Consider the following 26,682-nt stretch of genomic DNA (forward strand, 5'->3'; position numbering starts at 1 on the left):
TTCAATGCCATACAACTCTCCTTCCGTGGCCTCCAACTGCTCTTAAATGCAAGTAAAAATAAATGCATGCTCTTCAACAGATCGCTGCCCACACCTGCCCGCCTGTCCAGCATCACTACTCTGGACGGTTCTGACTTAGAATATGTGGACAAATACAAATACCTAGGTGTCTGGTTCTTCCAGACTCGCATCTCCAATCCAAAATTAAATCTAGAATCGGCTTCCTATTTCACAACAAAGCATCCTTCACTCATGATGCCAAACATGCCCTCGTAAAACTGACTGTCCTACCAATCCTTGACTTCGGCGATGTAATTTACAAAATAGCCTCCAACACTCTACTCAGCAAATTGGATGTAGTCTATCACAGTGCCATCCGTTTTATCACCAAAGCCCCATATACTACCCACCACTGCGACCTGTATGCTCTCGTTGGCTGGCCCTCGCTTCATATTCGTCCCCAAACCCACTGGCTCCAGGTCATCTATAAATCTTTGCTAGGTAAAGCCCCACCTTATCTCAGCTCACTGGTCACCATAGCAGCACCCATCCTTAGCACGCGCTCCAGCAGGTATATTTCCCTGGTCACCCCCAAAGCCAATTCCCCCTTTGGCTGCCTTTCCTTCCAGTTCTCTGCTGCCAATGACTGGAACGAACTGCAAAAATCACTGAAGCTGGAGACTCATATCTCCCTCACTAACTTTAAGCACCAGCTGTCAGAGCAGCTCACAGATCACTGCACCTGTACATAGCCCTTCCAACTACCTCATCCCCATACTGTTATTTATTCTGCTCCTTTGCACCCCAGTATCTCTACTTGCACACTCATCTTCTGCACATCTATCACTCCAGTGTTTAATTGCTATATTGTAATTATTTCGCCACTGTGGCCTATTTATTGCCTTACCTCCCTTATCCTACCTCATTTGCACATACTGTATATAGACTTTTTCTATTGTATTATTGACTGTATGTTTATTCCATGTGTAACTGTGTTGTTTGTGTCGCTTTGCTTTATCTTGGCCAGGTCACAGTTGTAAATGAGAACTTGTTTTCAACTAGCCTACCTGGTTAAATAAAGGTTAAATAAAATAAAAAATATGAAGTATGTGCACATTCAACTTGGCCTATGTATGTACTTGCAAGTAGCTATCCCAATTGTTTAGACACTTCAATAACCCCGGCATGCATTGCATGTCCAACATGGAGGAACTGACTGTGGAGGTCCGTGGCTCCAACGGAGCTTATTATAAGGTAAATCCATTTATAATATTGATGTAAACTAACCATGATCATGTTTATAAAACATGGCACACACATCAGTTCCCTACTATAGTCCATAAGCGTAAACTAGCAACATACACTAAGCTAGAGACGTGTGTTTTCAACATGTCTAATGACGGTAAGCTAACGTTAGCGACGTTAACTTCAAGACCAAATATAGTTGGCAGCTAGTCTGTCCCATTTTTTACTTTGCAAGCGACCTATTCACATCCCGTTTGTCTTCGAAGAGTACAATATTAGCTGGCTAATTCAACAGCTAACGCTATGAAAACAGAGAAATGTTTAACTAGTTAGCTAACGTTATTACCTGGCTAGCACATCAACTAGCTAACCGTAGGTAACTTAGCTAGCTAACGGTAGTTAACGTTAGCAAAGCTAATCAGGTTCGGTTCCACCTTTCTTGGCTTTGTTCGTCTTGAATCAGATTATTGATCTGGCTAACTGCATGACCTGCTACACTATCTAAAGGGATATGTGCTAACTATATGCGTTATAAATCAAACAATTTAAAAGTTTAAGCTGTAATATGTAACTTTTTGGGCGACTTCACGAAATTCAGAGAAGTGAGTTATAGATCTGTCGTTCTCATTTAAAGCCTAAGAAGCGGTAGATCTGTTCTAAACTCAGCAAGGACCCCGCCTTTCAAAGAAAATTCGTAAAAATCCAAATTACTTAACAGATCTTCATTGTAAAGGGTTTAAACACTGTTTCCCCTGTTTGTTCAATGAACCATAAACAATTAATGAACATGCACCCGTGGAACGGTCGTTTAAGACACTAACAGCTTACAGATGGTAGGCAATTAAGGTCACAGTTATAAAAACTTAGGACACTAAAGAGGCCTTTCTACTGACTCTGAAAAACACCAAAAGAAAGATGCTCAGGGTCCCTGCTCATCTGCGTGAACGTGCCTTAGGCATGCTGCAAGGAGGCATGAGGACTGCAGATGTGGCCAGGGCAATAAATTGCAATGTCCGTACTGTGAGATGCCTAAGCCAGCGCTACAGGGAGACAGGAAGGACAGCTGATCGTCCTTGCAGTGGAAGACCACGTGTAACAACACCTGCACAGGATCGGTAAATCCGAACATCACACCTGCGGGACAGGTACAGGATGGCAACAACAACTGCCCGAGATACACCAGGAATGCACAATCCCTCCATCAGTGCTCAGACTGTCTGCAATAGGCTGAGAGAGGCTGGACTGAGGGCTTGTAGGCCTGTTGTAAGGCAGGTCATCACCGGCAACAACGTCGCCTATGGGCACAAACCCACCGTCGCTGGACCAGACAGGACTGGCAAAAAGTGCTCTTCATTGACGATTCGCGGTTGTGTCTCACCAGGGGTGATGGTCGGATTCGTGTTTATCGTCAAAGGATTGAGCGTTACACCGAGGCCTGTACTCTGGAGCGGGATCGATGTGGAGGGTCCGTCATTGTCTAGGGCGGTGTTTCACAGCATCATCGGACTGAGCTTGTTGTCATTGCAGGCAAGACATCCTCCTCCCTCTTGTGGTACCCTTCCTGCAGGCTCATCCTGACATGACCCTCCAGCATAACAATGCCACCAACCATACTGCTCATTCTGTGTGTGATTTCCTGCAAGACAGGAATGTCAGTGTTCTGCCATGGCCAGTGAAGAGCCCGGATCTCAATCCCATTGAGCACGTCTGGGACCTGTTGGATTGGAGGGTGAGGCCTTGGGCCATTCCCCCCCCCAGAAATATCCGTGAACTTGCAGGTGCCTTGGTGGAAGAGTGGGGTAACATCTCACAGCAAGAACGGGCAAATCTGATGCAGTCCATGAGGAGGAGATGCACTGCAGTACTTAATGCAGCTGGTGGCAACACCCCCCCCCCCCCCCCTTTGTTCAGGGACACATTATTCCATTTCAGTCACATGTCTGTGGAAGTTGTTCAGTTTGTCTCAGTTGTTGAATCTTGTTATGTTCATACAAATATTTACACATGTTAAGTTTGCTGAAAATAAACAGTTGACAGTGAGAGGATGTGTCTTTTTTGCTGAGTTTGTGCTCTATTTCTATGCTTTACATTCGTTTGTTTACTTCTGGTTTTGTACACCAGCTGAAAATACAATATTTTGTTATGGAAAATATCGTTCACAGCGGTTTAGATGGTACAATGATTCTCTACACTATATGTGCTTGTTTTGTCACAAACTGAAATTAGGTGAACTATTAGAATTTTAGCAACCAGGAAATAGAGATTTCTGCATAGTGCATCTTTTAAAAGTTTGTTCAATTAATTTTTCAATTATAGCCAGCTCATTAATGTTTTAATTTGCTCCTCAGTTAAGTCTGAATAGGGAAACGTATTGCTAGGTAGGTAGCCAGCTAGCTGAAATGTTTTTCTTTCATTCAAGAATGTACACTATACACAGAAGTATGTGGACACCCCTTTAAATTCCTGGATTCATCTATTTTAGCCACAACTTTGTGGCAACAGTTTGGGGAAGGCCCTTTCCTGTTTCAGCATGACAATGCCCGCGTGCACAAAACGAGGTCCATACAGAAATGGTTTGTGGAGATCGGTGTGGAAGAACTGGCCTGCACAGAGCTCTGACCTCAACCGCATCAAACACTTTTGGAATGAATTGGAACGCAGACTGCAAGCCAGGCCTAATCGCCCTGAGTGGCTGAATGGAAGCAAGTCCCCACAGCAATGTTCCAACATCTAGTGGAAAGCCTTTCCAGAAGAGTGGAGGCTGTTATAGCAGCAAAGGGGGACCAACTCCATATTAATGCCCATGATTTTGGAATGAGATGTTCGACGAGCAGGTGTCCACATACTTTTGGCCATGTAGTGTGTATATTGTGAATCGCCTATAAATATGGCCATATCGACACGCCCTACTTGGATGTGGGAAAAGTGTCGCCAAACTGGCGCAGGTAGGCAAATATATTGCAAGGAGGGATATGTTATAAGACTAGACCCGAGTTCCACTCAGATCTAGAAACTCTGGGCAAGAATACCATAGCAGCCTATACCAGGGTTTCTTAAACTATGGGTTGGGACCAAAAGTGGGCTCTGGGCATGTGAGAGGTGGGTCGTGAGTAATGAGAATACATCTTCTTAATTTGGGTTTTTGGAGGACGATTTGGGTCATGGGAGGATGGTCAACTTCACTTTTGAGTCTTGAGCTGAAGGTTAAGAATCCCTGGCCTATACTAAAGTGTTGTATGTTGATATTCCCTAGCTATGCCAGTAACTTTTTATTTTCTGGGTGGGGTGGCAGAGTACTTCTGAACTTAACCCACGGCTGACCTTTCTCTAGGGATTTGTCAAAGATGTCCATGATGATGCACTCACTATTGTCTTTGAGAACAAGTAAGTGTTCATAGGTTCTTCTGGGGTTGTAGTGTATTTTGTAGTCATCTATGTTGGAATGATGGTGGTATAATTTTGTTGATGGGCATAACTTTATGTTACTTATCTAAATGTTTGTTATTAAAGGAGAATTTAGCTTTTTTACAACCAAATCTCTGTTTGATGTAAAGGGAATGTTATAGATTCTATAGCATGTCATTTACATCAAAAATAGAGATTTGGTTGTAAAAAATAAAGCTAAATTGTCTTTTATTAAAGTTGGCAACCTGAGAGACAAGTTCACTTTAGTGATGTGCGGATGCCACCTCCAGCCGACGGTATAAAGGACATCGGGGAGGGAGAAGAGGTGGAGGTGAGTACTGGCTCTCTATCTTCTTAGATTTAACAGACACTTTTTCCTCAGAATATCTTATTTAGAATTATCTCTCCCTCTTTCTACCAGATCTTCTCCCGGGCCAATGAGCAGGAGCCATGTGGCTGGTGGCTTGGCAAAGTGCGCATGATGAAGGGAGATGTGAGTAGTTATCTGTGGTTACAATTTCACTGGTCCCAGAATGTCATTTGCGAAAGCATGTTTCTGTAATGTTCATCCTGTGAGTTCCTCATCCTGATATTACGTTTGTCAGTTTCATGCAACACAAATGTAACCTGTGTTGTGTTTACTGTGTAGTTCTATGTGATCGAGTATGCTGCCTGTGACGCCACGTACAATGAAATAGTCACCTTTGAACGTCTCCGGCCTGTGAATGTCAACAAGGTGGTGTCAAAGAGCTCCTTCTTCAAATGCACAGTCCCAGTTCCTAACGATCTGAAAGCAGCGTATGTACCTTTTATTTAAAAGTAGTTTCTGATTGGGATATAGGCTAGTAATTTGTTTTTATTTACATGCATAAGAGTTCAGAATTTGATTATAGTTTATTTTACTTTAGGTGCGAAAGTGAACAAGCGCATAAAGATTTCAAAAAGGCAGTGGGAGCTTGTCGGATTGTCTACTGTCCAGAAACAAGTAACTTGGTTGTACTGGTAAGTCCATATGTCTGTCTGCCACTCCTCCTTCAGTACCAGCAGTTTTGTGTAGAACAAGGAATGTCTAGACAATGTTTTAACGTTTATATTCTTGTTTCCCTGCAGACTATAAATGAAGCCACAGTTAAGCGAGTGTCTTTGCTCAGTGACATGCACTTGAGGAGCATTCGCACTAAGCTCATGCTCCTGTCCCGAAATGAGGAGGCCACTAAACAACTGGAGGTAAGGATGCTTATCACAACTGCATCCTTGCAGAAATAGTTTAAACAGGATTGTCATCGACACATCTCAATCATGCACATGATCTCTTCTCTCTCTAGAGTACAAAGCAACTGGCATCCGCTTTCCAAGAGGAGTTTACAGTCAGGGTGGACCTCATGGGCCTTGCCATTGGAAGCTATGGCAGCAACATTCAACAAGCCAGAAAAGTGCCTGGAATCACTGCTATTGAGCTGGATGAAGGGAGTGGGACGTTCATAATTTACGGAGAGGTGTGCTGATGTTTTTGATATGAGACTTTGTTATGAGTGCGCTATAGACAGTGTATGTAGCACCAATACATTTATTTCTTAAAGCTAATATATTCTTCTTCAAAGAATGAGGAGGCGGTTAAGAAGGCAAGGAATTATCTGGAGTTTCTCGAAGATTCTGTTCAGATCCCAAGGAACTTGGTCGGTATGTATCAAGTAGGAGTTGATACTTCCATAAAGCAAGACATTTGTGAGTGTGTGCGCTTTGTGGCTGTGCACCTCTTCACACAAGTGCCTTATGGCTTCTTATTTTTTTCTTCAGGCAAGGTAATTGGCAAGAACGGAAAAGTCATTCAGGAGATCATTGACAAGTCTGGGGTGGTGAGAGTAAGAATTGATGGGGACAAGGACAACACACAGTCACGTCAAGAAGTAAGCCCTTACTTTTTTTTACTACTTTCCAGCTCACTTAGTAGACCAAGTGATCAGTATTGTCACAAACACTCTTCACCCATAATAACATCATTTTATTTGTGATGTGCTGACACAGGGAATGGTCCCGTTTACCTTTGTCGGCACTAAGGAGAACATTGGGAATGCCCAGGTGCTTCTGGAGTACCACATCGCCTACCTGAACGTAAGCATTAATCAATAGTAACAAACTCCTAATGGTCTCAGTCAGGGCTGTAGGCCCTTTTTATAGTCTGTGTGGGATGAGTTTGCCTGTTGCTGTCTGCAGGAGGTAGAGCTACTGCGTATGGAGAGACTGCAGATAGATGAGCAGCTGAAGCTGATTGGGATGGGCCAAAGGCCTTCATCTAGCCACCCAGCAGACAAGGACAAGAGCTACACCACGGACGACAGTGTGGCTGCTACCTCTCTGCACACCAGCCGCTCCTACACTGGCAGAGGCCGCGGACGCAGAGGCCCCAACTACACCTCCGGCTATGGTGAGCGTCATGTTCACAATGATACTGAACAGTAGATTGTAGATTCTCCCAAGCCATTTTTCAACACCTATCTGCAGGGGTTTAAAGTTCTTCAGTAACAATACTTTAAAGTACTAGTAAAGTAGTACTTCACTACATTCCTAAAGAAAATATTGTAATTTTTACTTTTAACACCCAAAAGTACATGTTACATTTTGAATGCTTAGCAGGACAGGAAAATGGTCCAATTCAAACTCTTATCAAGAGAACCTCCCTGGTCATCTCTACTGCCTCTGATCTGGCGGACTCACTAAACACAAATGTTTCATTTGTGAATGAGTGTTAGCCCCTGGCTATCCATAAATACAAAAAAGCCAAGATGGTGCCGTCTGGTTTCTTTACTCAACCATGACAATTGGGTACACCACAGCCTATCGTGTGGTCAATCGAAAGTTGCAAGACGACACAATCTAGGGAAGGTAATATTGATATTGGGACATAATGCTATAGCCCAACAGGAAGTTATCAGCCATGTGGTATTAAAAAGATATGTTTGACTTTCAGGCACAAACTCTGAGCAATCCAATGACTCTGAGACTGACTCAGAGCGGAAGGATGAGCTGAGTGACTGGTCCCTGGCGGGAGAGGAACCAGAGAGGGGTACCCAGCCACAGAGAGACAGCAGGAGGAGAGCTGGTCAAGGGAGGGGGAGAGGGCCCAGTGGCAGGGGCCGAGGAGCAGGGAGAGGAGCCTCGAACACCGGTACGGCTGCAGACACAATTGATGGGTCATGCACATGCTGATGACATTAAACATGATTTGCATTATCCCCTATGTTTATCATGATCATGTGAATAGGTCTATGAATTATTCCTCTAAAACTATAGATATTAAACTATTTGTTAACTTTGCAGCTCTAAAGGATCGTGATGGCAACCCATACAGTGTGCTTGACAACACCGAGACAGACCAGACGGTCGACTCCAACCTCAACACAAACCGCTGGACTGACGAGGACACAACAGCCATTGATGGCATGAGCGAATCGGACAAAGCTTCCCTCGGTGAGAATGGCCTTGGTAAGTCCTGCATCACCATGTCCTCGCAGTGATGACTTGATTTAAGGACGGTCATCAACGGCATTTAAACATTTGTGTTGTGACTTTTACCATCTCAATCAGTACCATCCACAAACTTCTTCAATCCCTCCGGATAGAAGTGTCTGAGTAAAAGTAACAAGCCCTGGGAGCCAATTGGATTCAACAACAAACATACTCCCATAAGCATTAGAAAATACAATTATTTCATGTTACAGAAGACGGTGGACAATTCAGTGACTAAAAAGGATAGAATTACACACATTGACACCAAGTCCATCCTCATGAAATTCACTCAGAGGGCTCTGCACAAACTCTTCCCCCACATAGATGACTTGAGCTAAACCACAGCTGCATAAACGTAACAGTAGGCGCTGTGTCCGCCCACCAGAGGAAAGGTGGTGAACGGGCCTGTAGTTTGTTTACCAAAACCAGCATGACTGAGTGTGATTAACACTTGCCCTGGCTAGCAGTGAAGCCCGTGCTTCAACCAGTAACCATCGATTTACTAATTTCTAAATTTGAAGCTGAATAGACACCTAGGAAAGGCATGCCACCAAGAAGTCCCATTTGTTTTTATATGTTCCCACTCAAATTCACTAACATGTCCGCTACTTGTTGACTATCAATTAAGGTCTGTTTATTTTTTGGGATTTGATACTGCTTTCCTGTATTTCTCACTTCCATTCCTTTGACTGCTTTCTAGTTATTTTTAACCACATTCTTTCAGTGTTTTATCACAATGTAAGCTATTTTTCTGATTCAGAGGGGTTGGGTTAAATGCGGAAGACACATTTCAGTTGAATGTATTGTTGTACAACTGACTAGGCATCCCCCTTTCCCTTTCATTAGCTATGATGATGATGATCTAGTTTAATTCATTACCAATGCAAGTGGTTCTAACAGTCTTTGTTTTGCAGATCCCGGGCTGAATCACAAAGCAGATAGATGAACTGAAAATAACTAAAAAAGAACTGGTAAGTTTGAAAAAATGCTACAAATTTGACTTCAGGGTCCGTATGTATCAAGCGTCTCAGAGTAAGAGTGCTGATCTAGGATCAGGTCTCCCATCTTATTCAATGTGATGTAAAATGCAAATCGGCACGCCTAATCTGAGATGCTTGATACATACAAGCTGGCTGAAACAAGTGATGGGGAGAAAGAACCATGGTAGTGTACGGAAACTTGCAATAAGAATGTAAATGTCTTTCCCTTGGCTTGATGTACTTCAGGGGCATAGTCCATGGAATCTACAGTATGTGAAATTGCCACTAGGCTGGTTTACTGGTTTAAATTTCTAGCATTGTATCAAAACAGAGGTTTATTGTATGCCTTTGGTACATTAAGTCAAGCTTCTGTAACTATTTCTACTTGTCTGTGTCCTGCAGGGGCATGTTGAGTGTATTGCAGAGCACAGCCTCTCCACATCAGCAAAGACAGGCAATGGCCCCAGCAATGGAAGAGGTGACGAACTAGGCAGAGCTTCCACAGTCTGTTACCAAGGGAACAGTGACTAGCAGCCTGTCCTGAAGTGTCTCCTAATCTACGGACCCATTAATTGTACTACATTCGTACAATAGTTATTGTACAAGCTTGCCAAAGATGGACATATGGACTTCCAGATTCTCTACTGCACTTTTCAGTTCCCTAACCATGGGACACGGAGGGGGAGATTTAGCACTGAACCGAGACATGACAAAAAGCATGTTTCAAGTACATTATCAGATGTTGTGCCTTGAGAATAGATTTAACATAGTTGCCTGGCTGTAGTAAAGTTGTCAATGATGACAAAGGTGAGAAGAATCTAGATATCCTAATATTTGTTGAGCTTTGGCTGATTTGTATGTTTTTACATATACAATCACTTCAGACGAGGGAAACTAGGAAATGCAGTCGAAGAGGAAAAAAGTTTCACTGAATTGGAATTTATTTCCCATAAGAAAAAAAGCTGGAAACTGGTCTGTCAATGTTCTTGTCCCATTTTGTTATGCACCCACCAGAGGCTGGAATGATGGTGGCAGTAACTTGTCTCGAAGGAGCTTTATTTTGTTTATTTAAAAAGCTGTTAACACTAAACTGGCGGAACGACCGTGTTTTATGCAGGTGACAATTTGGACTACTGAGGTCAATTTCCAGATTTGGTAAACTATGTTTGTCTGTTTTTTTAATGATCATTCGGGTTGTTTGATGTGCAATATGTTTTGTATGCCAGTAGTTCTTAAATAAAACCTGAACTTTCATTTAGATCCAAAACCATTTGTGTCTTGTCAGGTCTACCTTTTTGTCCTGAGAATGAGTGAAGTACAGAGCAAGACCAGTCTCTTTTAATGTATGATTTATTTGTGCACGGTGAATAAGAGAAAAAAACGGGCCCAACCAAGTACAAAGTGAACTATTGATTTAGTTGTCCAAGTAAATGCTTCGATTCATTTTAGCTGCAAGATTTGGTGATCCACCTGCAAATAGAAAAGAAAAACATGCAATTGTGATCCAAATGACATTTTACAAGCTGAATGACTAAATAAAAGTACGGATAGAGTTTTACTAGTTCCTCAACCCTCTGTCAGGGTGATTTAGAATCATCAGTTTTCTGTGGGCTTCTCTGATCTTGTTAGCTGTGGGACAGGGAACAACAATATGATTCATTAGGCAAATGGTGAACTTTATTGTAGTGTCACACACCCAGTGAAATGTACAATACCGACTTCTAGATAAGCATGCAACAAGACAGTTACAATTGTACCACATGCGTGTAATGCCATAGTGTTGTAGAGCAACGCCCCACTGGTTGCGTGTTTTGGTTTTTGCCCTAGGACACAGCTGATTCAAATAATCAAAGCTTGATGAGTTGGTTATTTGAATCCAAAACGTGCACCCAGGGAGGACCCCAGGACCAAGTTTGGTAAACCTTGTTGAGAACAACACGTGTGAAAGCCAATAAAATCTTACTGATTTGGGGAAACTGCATAGCTTGCTTCATTTGGGGTTTAATGGCCACCTGAATCAAGAAGTACCATTTTAGTGTCACAAAATCATCCATAACTTTTATTCAACTCAAAAGTTTTACACTGAACAAAAATATAAATGCAACATCTAGTGTGTTGGTTTCATTAGCTGAATTATTTTTTTTAATCGCAGAAATGTTCCATACGCACAAAAAGCTTCTCAAATTTTGTGCAAATGTTTTGGCATTTCTCCATTGCCAAGATAATCCATTAACCTGACAGGTGTGGTAAATCAAGAAGCTGATTAAACACCATGATCATTACACAGGTGCACCTTGTGCTGGGGACAAAGGCCACTTCAAAATGTGCAGTTAACACAATGCCACAGATGTCTCAAGTTTTGGTGGTGCGCAATTGGCATGCTGACTGCAGGAATGTCCACCAGAGCTGTTGCCAGATAATTTAATGTTAATTTCTCTACTATAAGCTGCCTCCGTCGTTTTAGAGAATTTGGCAATACGTCCAACCCACTTGGCAGCCAGTGTGGGCTTGGCTGAATAAGAGTGGGCTGCACCCCTGTCCAGTCATGTGAAATCCATATATTTGGGCCTAATTTATTTATTTCAATGGACTCTGATTTCCTTATATGAACTGTACCTCAGTAAAATCTTAGAAATATTTGCATGTTGCATTTATATTGTTGTTCAGTATAGTAGGCATATTCTGTATTATTAGTATCAAGATTAATTTACCTACAAATCCAGCTTCTGCTAGGGTGATCTCCATGCCACCATGGAGCTGGCCTATAGATCATGGCTGTTCATTGGTGGAAGAAGATCTCCTAACATTGCATACATTTTCATACAAAGCCTAAAAGACGTCAATTCTCAAAGCCAGCGAAAGGAGTGGTCACATCTCAGATATGTGGTCAGATCCTGTGTGATCTGTGTACGACGCCTCCCCAGCTTCTCCTTCACCCAGATAGCAGATGTTTTGAAAGAGCTGCAAAACCTGCACCCGTACAAATCAGCTGGGCTAGACAATCTGGACCCTCTCTTTCTAAAATTATCCGCCGCAATTGATGCAACCCATATTTACCAGTCTGTTCAAACTCTTTCGTATTGTCCGAGATCCCTAAAGATTGGAAGGCTGCCGCGGTCATCCCCCTCTTCAAAGGGGGTGACACTAGACCCAAACTGCTATAGACCTATATCCATGCTGCCCTGCCTTTCTAGTCTTCGAAAGCCAAGTTAATAAACAGATCACTGACCATTTCGAATCCCACCGTACTTTCTCCACTGTGCAATCCGATTTCCGAGCTGGTCACGGGTGCACCTCAGCCACGCTCAAGGTACTAAACGATATAACCGCCATCGATAAAAGACAGTACTGTGCAGCCGTATTCATCGACTTGGCCAAGGCTTTCGACTCTGTCAATCACCACATTCTTATCGGCAAACTCAACAGCCTTGGTTTCTCAAATGATTGCCTCGCCTGGTTTACCAACTACTTCTCTGATAGAGTTCAGTGTGTCAAATCGAAGGGCCTGTTGTCCGGATCTCTGGCAGTCTCTATGGGGGTGCCACAGGGTTCAATCCTCGGGCCGACTCTCTTCTCTGTATACATCAATGATGTTGCTCTTGCTGCTGGTGATTCTCTGATACACCTCTACGCAGATGACACCATTCTGTATACTTCTGGCCCCTCTTTGGACACCGTGTTAACTAACCTCCAGACGAGCTTCAATGCCATACAACTCTCCTTCCGTGGCCTCCAACTGCTCTTAAACGCAAGTAAAACTAAATGCATGCTATTCAACCGATCACTGCCCGCACCTGCTCGCCCGTCCAGCATCACTACTATGGACGGTTCTGACTTAGAATACGTGGACAACTACAAATACCTAGGTGTCTGGTTAGACTGTAAACTCTCCTTCCAGACTCACATTAAGCATCTCCAATCCAAAATTAAATCTAGAATTGGCTTCCTATATCGCAACAAAGCATCCTTCACTCATGCTGCCAAACATACCATCATAAAACTGACCATCCTACCGATCCTCGACTTCGGTGATGTCATCTATAAAATTGCCTCCAACACTCTACTCAGCAAACTAGATGCAGTCTATCACAGTGCCATGCGTTTTGTCAACAAAGCCCCATACACCATTGCGAACTGTACGCTCTCGTTGGTCGGCCCTCGCTTCATACTCGTCGCCAAACCCACTGGCTACAGGTTATCTACAAGTCTCTGCTAGGTAAAGCCCCACCTTATCTCAGCTCACTGGTCACCATAGCAGCACCCACTCATAGCACGCGCTCCAGCAGGTATATCTCACTGGTCTCCCCCAAAGCCAAGTCCTCCTTTGGTTGTCTTTCCTTCCAGTTCTCTGCTGCCAATGACTGGAACGAACTGCAAAAATCGCTGAAGCTGGAGACTCATATCTCCCTCACTAGCTTTAAGCACCAGCTGTCAGAGCAGCTCACAGATCACTGCACCTGTACATAGCCCATCTGTAAACATCCCATCTATCTACCTACCTCATCCCCATACTGTATTTATTTATCTTGCTCCTTTGCACCCCAGTATCTCTACTTGCACATTCATCTTCTGCACATCTACCATTCCAGTGTTTTAATTGCTATATTGTAATTACTTCGCCACCATGGCATATTTATTGCCTTAACTCCCTTATCTTACCTAATTTGCACTCACTGTACATGTTGTTTTCTTTTGTTCTACTGTATTATTGACTATGTTTTGTTTATTCCATGTGTAACTCTGTGCTGTTTGTGTCGCACTGCTTTGCTTTATCTTGGCCAGGTCGCAGTTGTAAATGAGAACTTGTTCTCAACTAGCCTACCTGGTTAAATAAAGTTGAAATAAAAACGTCTGTGTAACAGCGGGGGGATTTGGTTATGCTCAGCCGGGAACCGGTCTATGGCCTGGGAGTTGCACCCTTTTTCAAATCGAACCTTAATCTGCACCTCTCGGTCGTGTTGTCGACAAGGAAGCATGGTACATCGTCCAAAAACACACACATTCTCTTTTCCATAAAATAGATGTTTGAATAATGAAATTAGTTTTCATTAGGAAGGCAGATAAAGCGTTTTTAGCAAAAGCAAATCACTTTTGCTTGTAAAAACACAAAATCCTACTCCATGTACATCCCTTTTGTGATGTAATTGAACGAGGTTCCCAAACGGTTCTAAAGCCAATGCAACCAAATTCCACCCGGTGCGAAACACCTATTCAGGCCAGATTAATTGAATCCCCTCAATGGTCACGATCCCTTGCTCAGGCTATGTATGCATTTAATTTTTTTTACCTTTATTTAACTAGGCAAGTCCTTTAAGAACAAATTCTTATATTGTAAATTCTTATTTACAATGAGGGGCAGAACGACAGATTTTTACCCTAGAAATCGTTCGGTTAACGTACTGGTCCAACGCTCTAACCACTAGGCTAACGTTACCTGCCACCCCATGCATCCACCAACTTGGAATGGGATTTGCCTCGTTTTTTTCCGAGTTCCCAGTTATCTTGAACGCACCACTGGTTCCTAGTCCTAGTTGTTTTGAACGCGGAATAAGCACTGACGCATGTGTGAGGTCTAGGGCGAGTAATGTTATCCACCAACTGTATGGCTGTCAGTCGTAGTTAGATATTTGCACTAGTGTGATGCTACAGTAGCTAGTTAGCTATGCTAGTCAGTTTAGCTAACGAATATACTTCTGCTGCTCTTGGCTAAAGACTTCAATGCGGTAAGCTATCCTTTTACGGTAGCCTCGATATAACAACTCGCCATGTTTTTATGCTAAGATCTGCCTCTATTAAAAACTTGAAACAACTTTTGTACTAGCTACTTGTCTACGATGAACAAAGTCACAAACCACACCTCATGTTTTAATACTTGACTTGTGTTCTTCTGGCCTGTCGGAAGCTAAAAACACATGTCGTAACGACTAACCTCAATCGCTCAGCACTGTCGCAAAATGTCAGGTTCCCCAATTCCATATAAATGTATGCCATGACCACCTATTGCCTAGTTAATATCTAACTTTGTGTCCTGTAAAATATGTTGCCTATCCGGTACAGCATCTCTGGCCCTGACAATGCTCACACATTAATAAAAGAGAATTTCCCAAATACAGTGTTTTCCATAACACATTGTAGGTCATCTATATGCTACAGTAAACCAATCCACAACGTTTATCAATCAGCCTTGACCTATTCCCCAATGTATTACTATCAAAGACAGTATACTATGAATTGCTTTGAAAACGGTGTTATTATCATTTACAAACTGTTTTGTTTACAGACCATTTTAAGAAAATGTGTTTCTTTCTACTCTGCTTTGATGTGTTTGACTAAGCTTTTCACCTAACTCAATATCCATTTTTATATAGGATTGAACTTTAGCCGAACATCTGCTGTGAGCAATTTGAAATAGAATAGAACATGGTTCTCTCTCTTCCCATTGGAATGGAGCACAGTGGAGCAACACAATGTGATGTTGAAGGTCCTAATTATTGCCTCTGTCATTTGCGTAATTACAATGTTTTCCAAAGGCAAGGGCAGTATAGAAATTGTACATTGTAGTGGACCTGCAGCAGTCAGTGAAAGTCAGGGTTAATGATGAATCTGTCCTCCACCAGGCAGGCACACTGGCCGGTAGTTTCAATAGGATTTAAAAAGCCAACTGCGTGGAGAAATTAGAGTTTTGCCCCAAAATCATATGGAATTACAGTGCTGGGTGCATGTGGTGAGCCAACTAACAAAAAGGCCAGAGAAAGCAGCTATTTCTGTTGGTTTTATTAAACCAACCAAGCAATTTAATTCTTTTGTTCAGGGGAGTTCTACTTCATTGATTAACAAAAGCAGGGATATAATTTTTTCAGCTTTTTTGAAAAGCCTGAAATGTCAAGCCTTTTAAAGCAGATTATTCTGCCCCTGTGCGGGGAATGGAGCCAGAGTAACCTTTTGTCTACAATTAAATATTCCAGCATAAATATAAAAGAAAATCAGAGATGGGGAAGATTGACTCACGAGAGATTGGAGAGGTAGATCCTCACACTGATAGTGCAAACAGCTTGCTTCTAATTAAATATGCCACAGAGTCTCAAAGCATTTGCTTTCAGCCGCAGAGAGAGGAAGCTGCCTAAGAATGAAGGGGAGAAATATATCACATCATCTGTCTGTCCACAGCCTTCCTCTGGGCATCTAAAAGGTATTTAATTGTTTTGTTTTTGTAGATTTGTTTCCTTTTTTTATAGGAAGTATCTAAAGGCAATGCCTTCAGGGATATGCATAAATAGAGACACACAATTCAAATACTGCGATTGTTTATGATTAAAAATCAGATGATTAAGCATGACTGTGGCACTTCAGAGACATGGGGCGTTTATTTTACATTTAAGGACGCATTCTCTCCATGTCTGTGATGCAGGGAGGGGGCATCTTCACAGGCATTATAGTCTGAAATGTTGAATTTATAGGTGTTTTTTGGTTTAAGTTGTATACTTTATATAGTGGTTCATTTAATTGATGTGTGAGGTTCTATATATAAAAATATAGAGTATGTGGTGTCGTATAAAAGATGCATGTATATACATAAAGATCGATGTTTGGTGGTTTATTTATAGTCAGGATGACATAGAAGTGACCTCTAATAGACATGTGACGTGGATTCTTCTAAGTATCTGCTCACTTACTCCTAAGCATTCAAAGACAGCGTTGGCACTGTAACTTTGATCTGATAACAGCAGTGTTGATAAAAAATGTACTCTGCTTTACATTTTAATATCTTTTCTTCATTAAAAAAAACATCTCTGCAAACTTGCCACATTTAGTTCTGCATGCAGATATTTTGCCATGTTTAGGAAACAGTATTTTGTAAATGTGAGTTTTATTATGGTTTAGTAGACTTGGATCCTATCAACTTCATCAAGTCAAAGGTTTTTGAAGAGGCAATCACATATAGCAAATTCTGCCATTGCAAAAATGTGTAAGCACATATTAAATAATTGTTTATAAATAAGTCAAAGGTAGAATGATTATTTGAAATAAATGTTTTTGTTGTTGAACAGAGCATAGTTGCTGATGACGGCTTACTAAAAGTCTGTCATTGTTAATAGTCTGTTGACAATGATTTTTTGTCAGGTTCATTACGTTACAGGTTTATAACAGTTATGTTGATCATCATACATTATATTCATATGGAGGAAGTCGGTTGACACATTTTTATTTTAGCTTGCTGCAACAACAAAAAAACTTTTCAGTATCCTTCAGTTTGTTTGTTTATTATGTATGCATGTGTATGAGAACAAACTCCCAGGTAATGGGGGAATATACACTGAGCGTACAAAACATTAGGAACACCTGCTCTTTCCATGACATAGACTGACCAAGTGAATCATGGTGAAAGCTATGATCCCATATTGATGTCACCACTTCAATCAGTGTAGATGAAGGGGAGGAGACAGGTTAAAGAAAGATTTTTAAGCCTTGACTCAATTAAGAGATGGATTGTGTATGTGTGCCATTTAGAGGGTGAATGGGCAAGACAAAAGATTTAAGTGCCTTTGAATGTGGCGTGGTAGTAAGTGCCAGGTGCACCGGTTTGAGTGTGTCAAGAACTGCAACACTGCTGGGTTTTTCACGCTCAACAGTTTCCCGTGTGTATCAAGAATGGTCCACCACCCAAAGGACATACAGCCAACTTGACACAAGTGTGGGAAGCACTGGAGTCAACATGGGCCAGCATCCCTGTGGTATGCTTTAAACACCTTTTAGTCCATGCCCCGAAAAAATTGAGGCTATTCCGAGGGCAAAATGGAGTGCAACTCAATATTAGGAAGGTTCCTAATGTTTTGTACACTCAGTGTATATGGTTCCTTAAGATGGTTTCAGTGGGTGCCTGAAGGATTCCAAGGAATGCAGATTTGGTTAACTTTGTTGTCTCTCAGATCCCCCTACGTGTATATATTAAATAAGTAGTGGATAGGGCTGTGGACTGATTATGTGTTGCATGAGAAACTAACGGGGCACCTTTTCTGTAGTTGACGTGATTCATTCATGTGTTTGTAACATCCAGACAAAATAGAAGCCCCAACATATGCTCCCTAACCTGGACCAACTTACCCCATACCTGCAATAAGGCCTTATCAGAAAATTGGGCAAATCATGAGTCTGTTGATTAATCCTGACTGGCCTAATGATTGTGGGTCAGGGTTTCAGCTTGTGAAATATCAAACAACCACTAGTGTCAAATAATAGATGCACTGACAGGCAAGTTGTGCTCTGTCATTTGCGTTTCATGGCGATAATGGGTTCTGAACTGACCAGCTCTGGCTGGTAATGGTGTTGGCTGCAGCTTTTTTTCCAGGTCTGCAGTGGATGGATATGGCATGAGGGACGAACCCCGTCGCTTTCCCAGACCACAAGTACATCTTGAATTATGCTGAGTTTTAGTTTCCAGAGGACTGCAAGGTTTGCAAAAAAGGAAACAAGAATTATGCAATCAAATTGGCACCTCCACATCCAGATTTGACTAGTGCTGCATAATGCAATCCAGTAATCCCTTTATCAAATGCTGAGATGAAATGGTCTTATTGGAAAAGGAGAGAAATATATTTAAGGTCATTCAATCACTAGTTTATTTTGCCCACTCTCTTTTTTTTATCTTCAGAGACAATAATTACTTCTAGTTCATAACAGAAGTATGGCTGGTGAATGTTCAGAGAATCCACAGGATGGAATCTTTGCAATAATCAGCAGTACAATTTTGTCTCCCTTTTAAAATTTCTTCAATTTTTAACATACATGACTGTGTGAGGATGTGCAATGTTAATGTCTAGTTGATGATGACAATCTGTCAGCAAAATATGGTAGCCTACTTGAACTTGAATTGTTCAAGCATCAGCATTTTGCATATCTTAGGCTACAGTATTTGTGGGTTAAGCTATGATGCAACGTCTTTCCAATCCATTTTGGGAAGGCATTTCCTTCCTTCTTTTTTTCCCTTTTCAGTATTTATTTTTAAAGCCATAATAGGAAGAATGCAGTGTGAATACTAAAACAGACTATATATTTGTTGTATATATATATATATATATATTTAAAGGGTGCATATATATATACATATGCACCCTTTGCTGACTACTCACATTGCCCATTGCCCATTGATCATCCTTGAGATGTTTCTACAACTTGATTAGAGTCCACCTGTGGTAAATTCAATTGATTGGACATGATTTGGAAAGGCACACACCTGTCTATATAAGGTCCCACAGTTGACAGTGCATGTCAGAGCAAAAACCAAGCCATGAGGTAAGAAGGAATTGTCTGTAGAGCTCCGAGACAGGATTGTGTTGAGGCACAGATCTGGGGAAGGGTACCAAAAACATGTCTGCAGCATTGAAGGTCCCCAAGAACACAGTGGCTTGTATCTTTCTTAAATGGAAGAAGTTTGGAACCACCAAGACTCTTCCTAGAGCTGAGCAATCAGGGGAGAAGGGCCTTGGTCAGGGAGGTGACCAAGAACTCGATGGTCACTCTGACAGAGCTCCAGTGCCTCTGTGGAGATGGGAGAACCTTCCAGAAGGCCAGCCATCTTTGCAGCCCTCCACCAATCAGGCCTTTATTGTAAAGTGGCCAGACGGAAACCACTCCTCGGTAAAAGGGACATGACAACCCGCTTGGAGTTTGCCAAAAGGCACCTAAAGGACTCTCCGACTATGAGAAACAAGATTCTCTGGGCTGATGAAACCAAGATTGAACTGAATGCCAAGCGTTACAACTGGAGGTAACCTGGCACCATCCCTACGGTGCATCATGCTGTGGGAATGTCTTTCAGTGGCAAGGACTGGGAGACTTGTCAGGATCGAAGGAAAGATGAACGGAGCAAAGTACAGAGAGATCCTTGATGAAAACCTGCTCCAGAGCGCTCAGGACCTCAGACTGGGTCAAAGGTTCACCTTCCAATTGGACAACGACCCTAAGCGCACATCCAAGACAATGTATGAGTGGCTTCGGGACAAGTCTCTGAATGTCCTTGAGTGGCCTAGCCAGAGCCCGGACTTGAACCCGATCGAACATCTCTGGAGAGACCTGAAAATAGCTGTGCAGGGACTGTAATCGCTGACAAAGGTGCTTCAACATAGTACTGAGTAAAGGGTCTGAATACTTATGTAAAGGTGATATTTCATATTTTTTCAATTGTATACATTTGCAAAAACTTCTAAAAACCTGTTTTTGCTTCGTCATTATGGGGTATTGTGTATAGATTGATGAGGGGGAAAAAACAATTTAATCAATTTTAGAATACTTTCCGAATGCACTGGTAAATCTGAGTGTTTCTGATACATTTAAAGTGATAATGTATGGTTATTCAGTTCCCTCATTGAATAGAAGATAATGCATTGATTAAAAACCAGGCCACCCACTGGTTGAATCAACATTGTTTCCACATCATTTCAATGAAATTACGTGGAACAGGCGTTGAATTGACGTTTGTGCCCAGTGGGCAGATATTGCAAATACAATGAAATTTTGTGATATTTTACCGTGCTCAGAAGACCTAAATGATTTATTGATGGTATAAACAAGTTATTCCTATGCACAGGCTGCCGACATCACTCACTGCAAACATCACGCACAAACCAATCACACAGAATTTGTAGCCTATGAATTTCAGCAGTTTATCAATGTAACAGGGTTGATCTTGAACGCACCCTTGTGTGTCTGTCAGCTTCCAGGTGGATGCAATTAAAATTAAGGGCGTAGCTTTCTATCTGTTTCTTGCAGTGGACTGTGAAAGTCGGCGTGCCAAACTTCCATTATACCACATCAAATTCAAAAATTGAAAAAAATTAAAGGAGGGCTGAACACTCATTTCACCTTGCTTTTCCACATCCTCAATAGGAAATGCTAAAAGCAATGAGAGTTTGAAGTGGGTGGGTTATGTTCGCTACCGTTGCGTTCCTCTTTACTTGAAATATCCCAAACAGCCACTGTACGTGTTATGAATGGCTTAGCAACCGTGTCACGCAGCATGACAACATGAACGTGATTGGTCAAGAATCCCTAGCTCCAAGAATTTCCTGCTTGCTAGAGTATGATGACAGATGAACAATGAGCCATATATTTCACCAGATGTATAAATGTGAACCATGCGGTTGCCATTTCCACTCACTACCCAAATATGGTGATCAGAGGAAGCCCAAAAGCCGGCAGTGGGAGAAGAAGGAGCGAGATGGATTTGGCCGTCATTCTGCAAATGCTTTCATTGATGAAACATTTGATCTCCATACAGTTTTCTCTTTTCCAATACTACAATCTTTAACAAACCGAGTGGACTGCAGTTTGTTGACTTTACCCGTTGCAAACGTTTTAAAAAATGGTGTTGTTTAGAAGGAGTGCAATGGCGTTATTGCACACGTGCAAGGGCGTTATTGCACACGTGCACTTCACAGAGTAAGCAATCTCTAATGGAAATATGCAAATAAATGCTAGAACGCGCCAATAGGTGCTGACCAGCAGGGTAAAATAATAATCACAGTGGTTGTAAAGGGTGCAACAGGTCAGCACCTCAGGAGTAAATGTCAGTTGGATTTTTTCATAGCCAAGCATTCAGAGGTCAAGACAGCAGGTGTGGTAGAGAGAGAGAGAGCGGGAGAGAGAGGGTAGAAAACAGCAGGTCCGGTGAACAGGTCAGGCAGTGACTCAGCCCCCGTAATAGGGTCAGATGCAGAGAATCCCAGTGGAGAGACGGGAGCCGGCCAGGCAGAGACAGCAAGGGCGGTTCGTCACTCCAGTACCTTGCCGTTCACCTTCACACCCCTGGGCCAGACTACACTTAATCATAGGACCAACTGAAGATGATCAAATGTTTTGATTATAGTCAAGATTCTAGCAGGCGTATTTAGCCCTAACTGAAGTTTATTTAGTGCTTTATCCGGGTAGCCAGAGAGTAGAGCATTGCAGTAGTATAATCTAGAAGTGGCAAAAGCATGGATTAGCTTCTCTGCATCATTTTTAGACAAAAAGTTTCATATTTTTGCAATGTTACGAAGATGGAAAAAAGCTGCCTTGAAATATTCTTGATATGTTCGTCAAAAGAGAGATCAGGGTCCAGAGTAACGCCGAGGTCCTTTACTGTTTTATTTGAGACGACTGTACAACCATCATGATTAATTGTCAGCTCAAACAGCATATCTCTTTGTTTCTTGGGACCTAGAACTAGCTGTCCGATTTTAAACGTAAAACATTTGCCACCATCTGCTTCATTATGTCTGAAAAACAAGCTTCCACAGTAGGCAATATTTGGGCTTCACCATGTTCTGTCGAAATGTAGAGCTGTGTGTCGTCCTCATAGCAGTGACATCATCAAGAGGTAGAATATATAGTGAAAACATTAGTGGTCCTAAAACGGAACCTTGAGGAACACCGAAACTTACCATTGATTTGTCAGAGTACAAACCATCCACAGAGACAAACTGATATCTTCCCGACAGATAAAATCTTTCCAAAAGAATGTGGTGATCGATGGTGTCAAAAGCGGCACTAAGGTCTAGGAGCATGAAGACAGATGCAGGGCCTTGGTCTGACGCCATTAAAGGGCAATTTACCACCTTCACGAGAATAGTCGCAGTACTATGATGGGGTCTAAAACCAGACTGGGGTGTTTAGTATACATTATTTTTCTTCAGGAAGGCAGTGTGTTGCTGCACAACAGCTTTTCAATTTTTCTTTTGAGGAATGGGAGAATCGATATAGGCCGATAGTTTTGGGCTTTTTCAGTAGAGGCTTTATTAAGCTACTTTTAGTGAATTTGGTACACATCCAGAGGATAGGGAGCATTTATTATGTTCAACATAGGATGGCCAAGCACAGGAAGTAGCTCTTTCAGTAGTTTAGTTGGAATAGGGTCCAGTAGGAAGCTGGAAGGTTTAGAAGACATGGCTATTTTCGTGAATGTGTCGAGAGATACAGGATTAAAAATTAGTGTCTCCATTGATCCTAGGTCCTGGCAGGTCTGTGCAGACTGAGGACAACTGAGTTTTGGAGAAAATATGCAGATTCAAAGAGGAGTCCATAATTTGCTTTCTAATGATCATAATCTTTTCGTCAAAGAAGTTCATAAATTCATCACTGCTGAAGTGAAGGCCATCCTCACTTGGTGGAATCCTGCTTTTTAGTTAGCTTTCTGTCAGTATCAAAAATACATTTGATTGTTTTTATTCTCCTCAATCAAGTTGGAAAGGTAGGCTGATCGAGCAGCAGTGAGGGCTCTTTGATATTGCTAGTTGGAAGACTTCCAGTTTGGTGGAGCACCATTTCCCTTCTAATTTTCTGGAAGCTAGCTTCAGGGCTGGGGTATTTTCTGTATACCAGGGAGCTAATTTCTTGTGACAAATGTTTTTGGTTTTTAGAGGTGCAACTGCATCTAGGGTACTACACAAGGTTAGATCCTCGGTTAGGTGGTTGTACTCTGACATCCTTGGGTAGGTGGAGGGAGTCTGGAAGAGCATCTAGGAATCTTTGGGTTGTCCTAAAATTTTATAGCACGGATTTTGGTAATCCTTGGTTGGGGTCTGAGCAGAATATTTGTTGCGATTGCAAACATAATAAAATGGTGGTCCGATAGTCCAGGATTATGAGGATTAAACATGTAGATCCACAATATTTATTCGACGGGACAAAAAAATAGATCCAGGGTATGACTGAGGCAATGCATAGGTCTGGAAACATATTGGACAAAACCCATTGAGCCGATGATGGCTCCGAAAGCCTTTTGAATTGGGGCTGTGGACTTTTCCATGGGAATATTGAAGTCACCTAAAATGTGAATATAATCTGCCATGACTACGAGGTCCGATAGGAATTCAGGGAACTCAGTGAGGAACGCTGTATACAACCCTGGAGGCCTGTAAACTGTTGCTATAAAAAGTGATTGAGTAGGCAGCATAGATTTCATGACTAGAAGCTCAAAAGGTGAAAACGCAGTCTTTGTTTTCTTTGTGAATTGAAATGTGCTGTCGTAAATGTTACAAACACCTCTGCCTTTGCGGGATGCGCGGGGGATATGGTCACTAGTGTAATCAGGAGAGGCCTCATTTAATACAGCAAATTCATTAGGTTTGAGCCGTGTTTCAGTCAGGCCAATCACATCAAGGTTATGATCAGTGATTAGATATTTGGCTATGACTGCCTAGTCCTATTTTGAGATGTGAGATATTATGACAATCTCTTTCAATAATGACAGGAACGGAGGAGGTCTTTGTGAAATTTCTAAAGGGAATACCGCCATGTTTAGTTTTGCCCAACCTAGCTCGAGGCACAGACACGGTCTCAATGGGGAATGCTGAAATGACTACACTGACTGTGCTAGTAGCAGACTCCGCTAAGATGGAAGGCTGGCTAACAGCCTGCTGCCTGGCCTGCACTTTATCTCATTGTGGAGCTAGAGGAGTTAGAGCCCCTGTCAATGTTTATAGATAAGATTTTTTTTAAACTCCAGCTTAGATGTAGTCTGTCACGCCTCAGCAGGCCAGGCTTGGTCCTGTTTGTGGGGGAGTCCCAGGAAGAGGGACAGTTATCAACAAATTCAATATTTTGGGAGGGGCAGAAAAAAAATTCAACCAGCGATTGTGTTGTGCGAATCTGCTGTAGCTAAGTTAAACACTGAAGTTATGTTGTGCTTGGTGACCTCTGACTGTTTCATCCTAACATCGTTGGTGCAGACGTGGATAACAATATCCCTATAACATCTATACTCGCCAGTTTTGGCCTCAGCCAGCACCATCTTCCGATTAGCCTTTACGTCAGTAGCTCTGCCCCCTGGTAAACAGTGTATGATCATTGAATGATTATTTTGAAGTCAGCATTTCAAATGTCAGCATTTCAGAGTTGTCTTAAACACAACATCAATCTTTGATGACAGTTGTGTTGCTTTTATTTAACTAAGCAAATCAGTTAAGAACAAATTCTTATTTACAATGATGGTCTGCCCCAGCCAAACAATGCTGGGCCATTTGTGCACCACCCTATGGGACTCCCAAACACAGCCAGATGTGATTCAGCCTGGATTTGAACCAGGGACTGTAGTGTCGCCTCTTGCACAGAGATGCAGTGCTTTAGACCGCTGCGCTACTCAGGAGCCCATGTTAATGTTAGCTCGCGAATATGAGGATGTTTGAGTACGATAAAACCTCAAGCCCTTTATAAACACCAAGTTTCATTCTTTCAACATAACATTGTCGACGGTATCTATATATTGCTGTCTCATGTAAACAAGTCTGTGGCGTTGCATGCTAATGGGTATTTCTGTATCTTGATTCTGCTGCTACGATTGGCTAGAGCACACGCAGCGCAGCTGTTTCTCCATGCATGACAATTCTAGCTAGACATTACCATTCCGTGTTAGCGGGCAAGTAGGCATGACTGGGCATGATTGAAATCAAAACCCAACCATTGAATATCCAAGGATTTAGGAACATACTAATTTTCCCTAAATATTTCCAAATCTCAGTTTTGGAAGATACTGATTTTATGCCGAAATTATACCCAGACGATGTAGTCAACTTTGACACTAGAATAGAATGTACTTGACTAATATCGATGCCACGTAGGTGTTTCAACCATTGAAATAGTTTTTTGTTTACCACCAAATCACTAATTCCCTGATTTACAGGGTTAAATAACACTAACATGTAAGAACAATATTATTTGTGAACCAATGTTTCATTTTGTTGTTATAATAAAATGGTAGCAACATGAAAATCTTTGTGAAAATCTGTTGCAGTTCAAGTAGACTACAAAACCCACAATACAATGCTCTCTCTCTAGGCTGATCGTCACTAGTTTCCATTGCCACAAAGTCATAATTGGGTGATTTTGTAACCACAGGCAATTTCGGCATTCCTTATTTTCAAGAAATTAAGTTTCTTGAAAAATGTTTTTATCAACAGAAATACTTTTCTCATTTTGTCAGAAACCACAAAGTTGTATTGGCTGTGACCATTTTATTCGGCAATACATGGATTTTACTCCGTTTTCACAAAGCACCTTCATCAGATCTCATTACCATCACACCATAAAACATTACAATTTAGTTTAAAACTGAATGACAAACACAATGGGTTTTTGGATTAATTGGTTTATCTGTTTATAGGATTTGGTACTACCACATTAAGAAATAATTAATTGTATTCCTTAATCCATAAACTATTGGCCTGTGCCGGCTGTGCTTGTAGACCTGCACGGAAACCATAAACAATGCAATTTCTTCTTAAAATTTTTATATATTTATAATTTTTACGGTAGCTATATTGGCAACAAGTAAGTGCTTTACATTTGAAGTAGACAGAAGTGTGATATTTAATGTGTAAATATATATTTTCTTCAGAAATGTTCACACCCTGATCTGTTTCACCAGTCCTTGTGATTGTCTCCACCCCCTCCAGGTGTCGCTTATTATCCCCAGTGTATATATCCCTGTGTTTCCTGTCTCTATGTGCCAGTTCGTCTTGTTTGTCAAGTCAGCCAGTGGTTTTCCTTGCTCCTATTTCTTCCCAGTCTCTTT

General features: G+C 41.8%; 1 protein-coding gene and 2 long non-coding RNA genes across 6 annotated transcripts in view; 2 read left to right on the forward strand and 1 right to left on the reverse strand.

Moving 5' to 3' along the window:
• Positions 1-1,118: 1,118 nt before the first annotated feature.
• LOC139578432 (RNA-binding protein FXR1-like) lies at positions 1,119-10,407 on the forward strand. Of its 3 annotated transcripts, none has more exons than XM_071406003.1 (16): positions 1,119-1,254; positions 4,577-4,629; positions 4,888-4,981; positions 5,072-5,143; positions 5,300-5,448; positions 5,559-5,652; positions 5,761-5,877; positions 5,976-6,146; positions 6,252-6,330; positions 6,448-6,557; positions 6,670-6,762; positions 6,865-7,075; positions 7,619-7,816; positions 7,969-8,133; positions 9,072-9,128; positions 9,540-10,407. In XM_071406003.1, exons 1-15 carry the CDS (start codon positions 1,186-1,188, stop codon positions 9,101-9,103), a joined length of 1,707 nt encoding a protein of 568 aa, XP_071262104.1. In that variant the 5' UTR covers positions 1,119-1,185; the 3' UTR covers positions 9,104-9,128; positions 9,540-10,407. The 3 variants fall into 3 exon arrangements, with proteins under 3 accessions (XP_071262104.1, XP_071262105.1, XP_071262106.1); XM_071406004.1 differs by having other exon boundaries at positions 6,676-6,762; XM_071406005.1 differs by having other exon boundaries at positions 1,200-1,254; positions 4,538-4,629.
• Positions 10,408-10,469: 62 nt separating this feature from the next.
• On the reverse strand, positions 10,470-15,077 carry LOC139578433 (uncharacterized). 2 transcript variants are annotated; one of them, XR_011675546.1, is made up of 3 exons: positions 11,849-15,042; positions 11,101-11,149; positions 10,470-10,766 (listed from the first exon to the last, which is right to left on the reverse strand). It is a non-coding gene; the product is annotated as an uncharacterized lncRNA (long non-coding RNA). The 2 variants fall into 2 exon arrangements; XR_011675545.1 differs by having other exon boundaries at positions 11,101-15,077.
• A 1,130-nt stretch (positions 15,078-16,207) lies between these two features.
• Positions 16,208-26,682, forward strand: part of LOC139578435 (uncharacterized) — a 147,317-nt gene continuing 136,842 nt past the window's right edge. Inside the window, exon 1 of the long non-coding RNA XR_011675548.1 lies at positions 16,208-16,326. This is a non-coding gene — a long non-coding RNA (uncharacterized lncRNA). The remainder of the gene's footprint in view (positions 16,327-26,682) is intronic.

Source organism: Salvelinus alpinus, chromosome 6, assembly GCF_045679555.1.
Source record: "Salvelinus alpinus chromosome 6, SLU_Salpinus.1, whole genome shotgun sequence".
Taxonomy (NCBI): domain Eukaryota; kingdom Metazoa; phylum Chordata; class Actinopteri; order Salmoniformes; family Salmonidae; genus Salvelinus; species Salvelinus alpinus.

What these genes read in the sequence shown, in the direction of transcription:
- LOC139578432 (XM_071406003.1), top strand. Translation starts at nt 1,186, where the DNA reads ATGCATTGCATGTCCAACATGGAGGAACTGACTGTGGAGGTCCGTGGC. An exon ending in TGCGCATGATGAAGGGAGAT is followed by an intron (nt 5,144 to 5,299) that starts GTGAGTAGTTAT and finishes TTTACTGTGTAG; the next exon opens with TTCTATGTGATCGAGTATGC. An exon ending in AGGCCACTAAACAACTGGAG is followed by an intron (nt 5,878 to 5,975) that starts GTAAGGATGCTT and finishes TTCTCTCTCTAG; the next exon opens with AGTACAAAGCAACTGGCATC.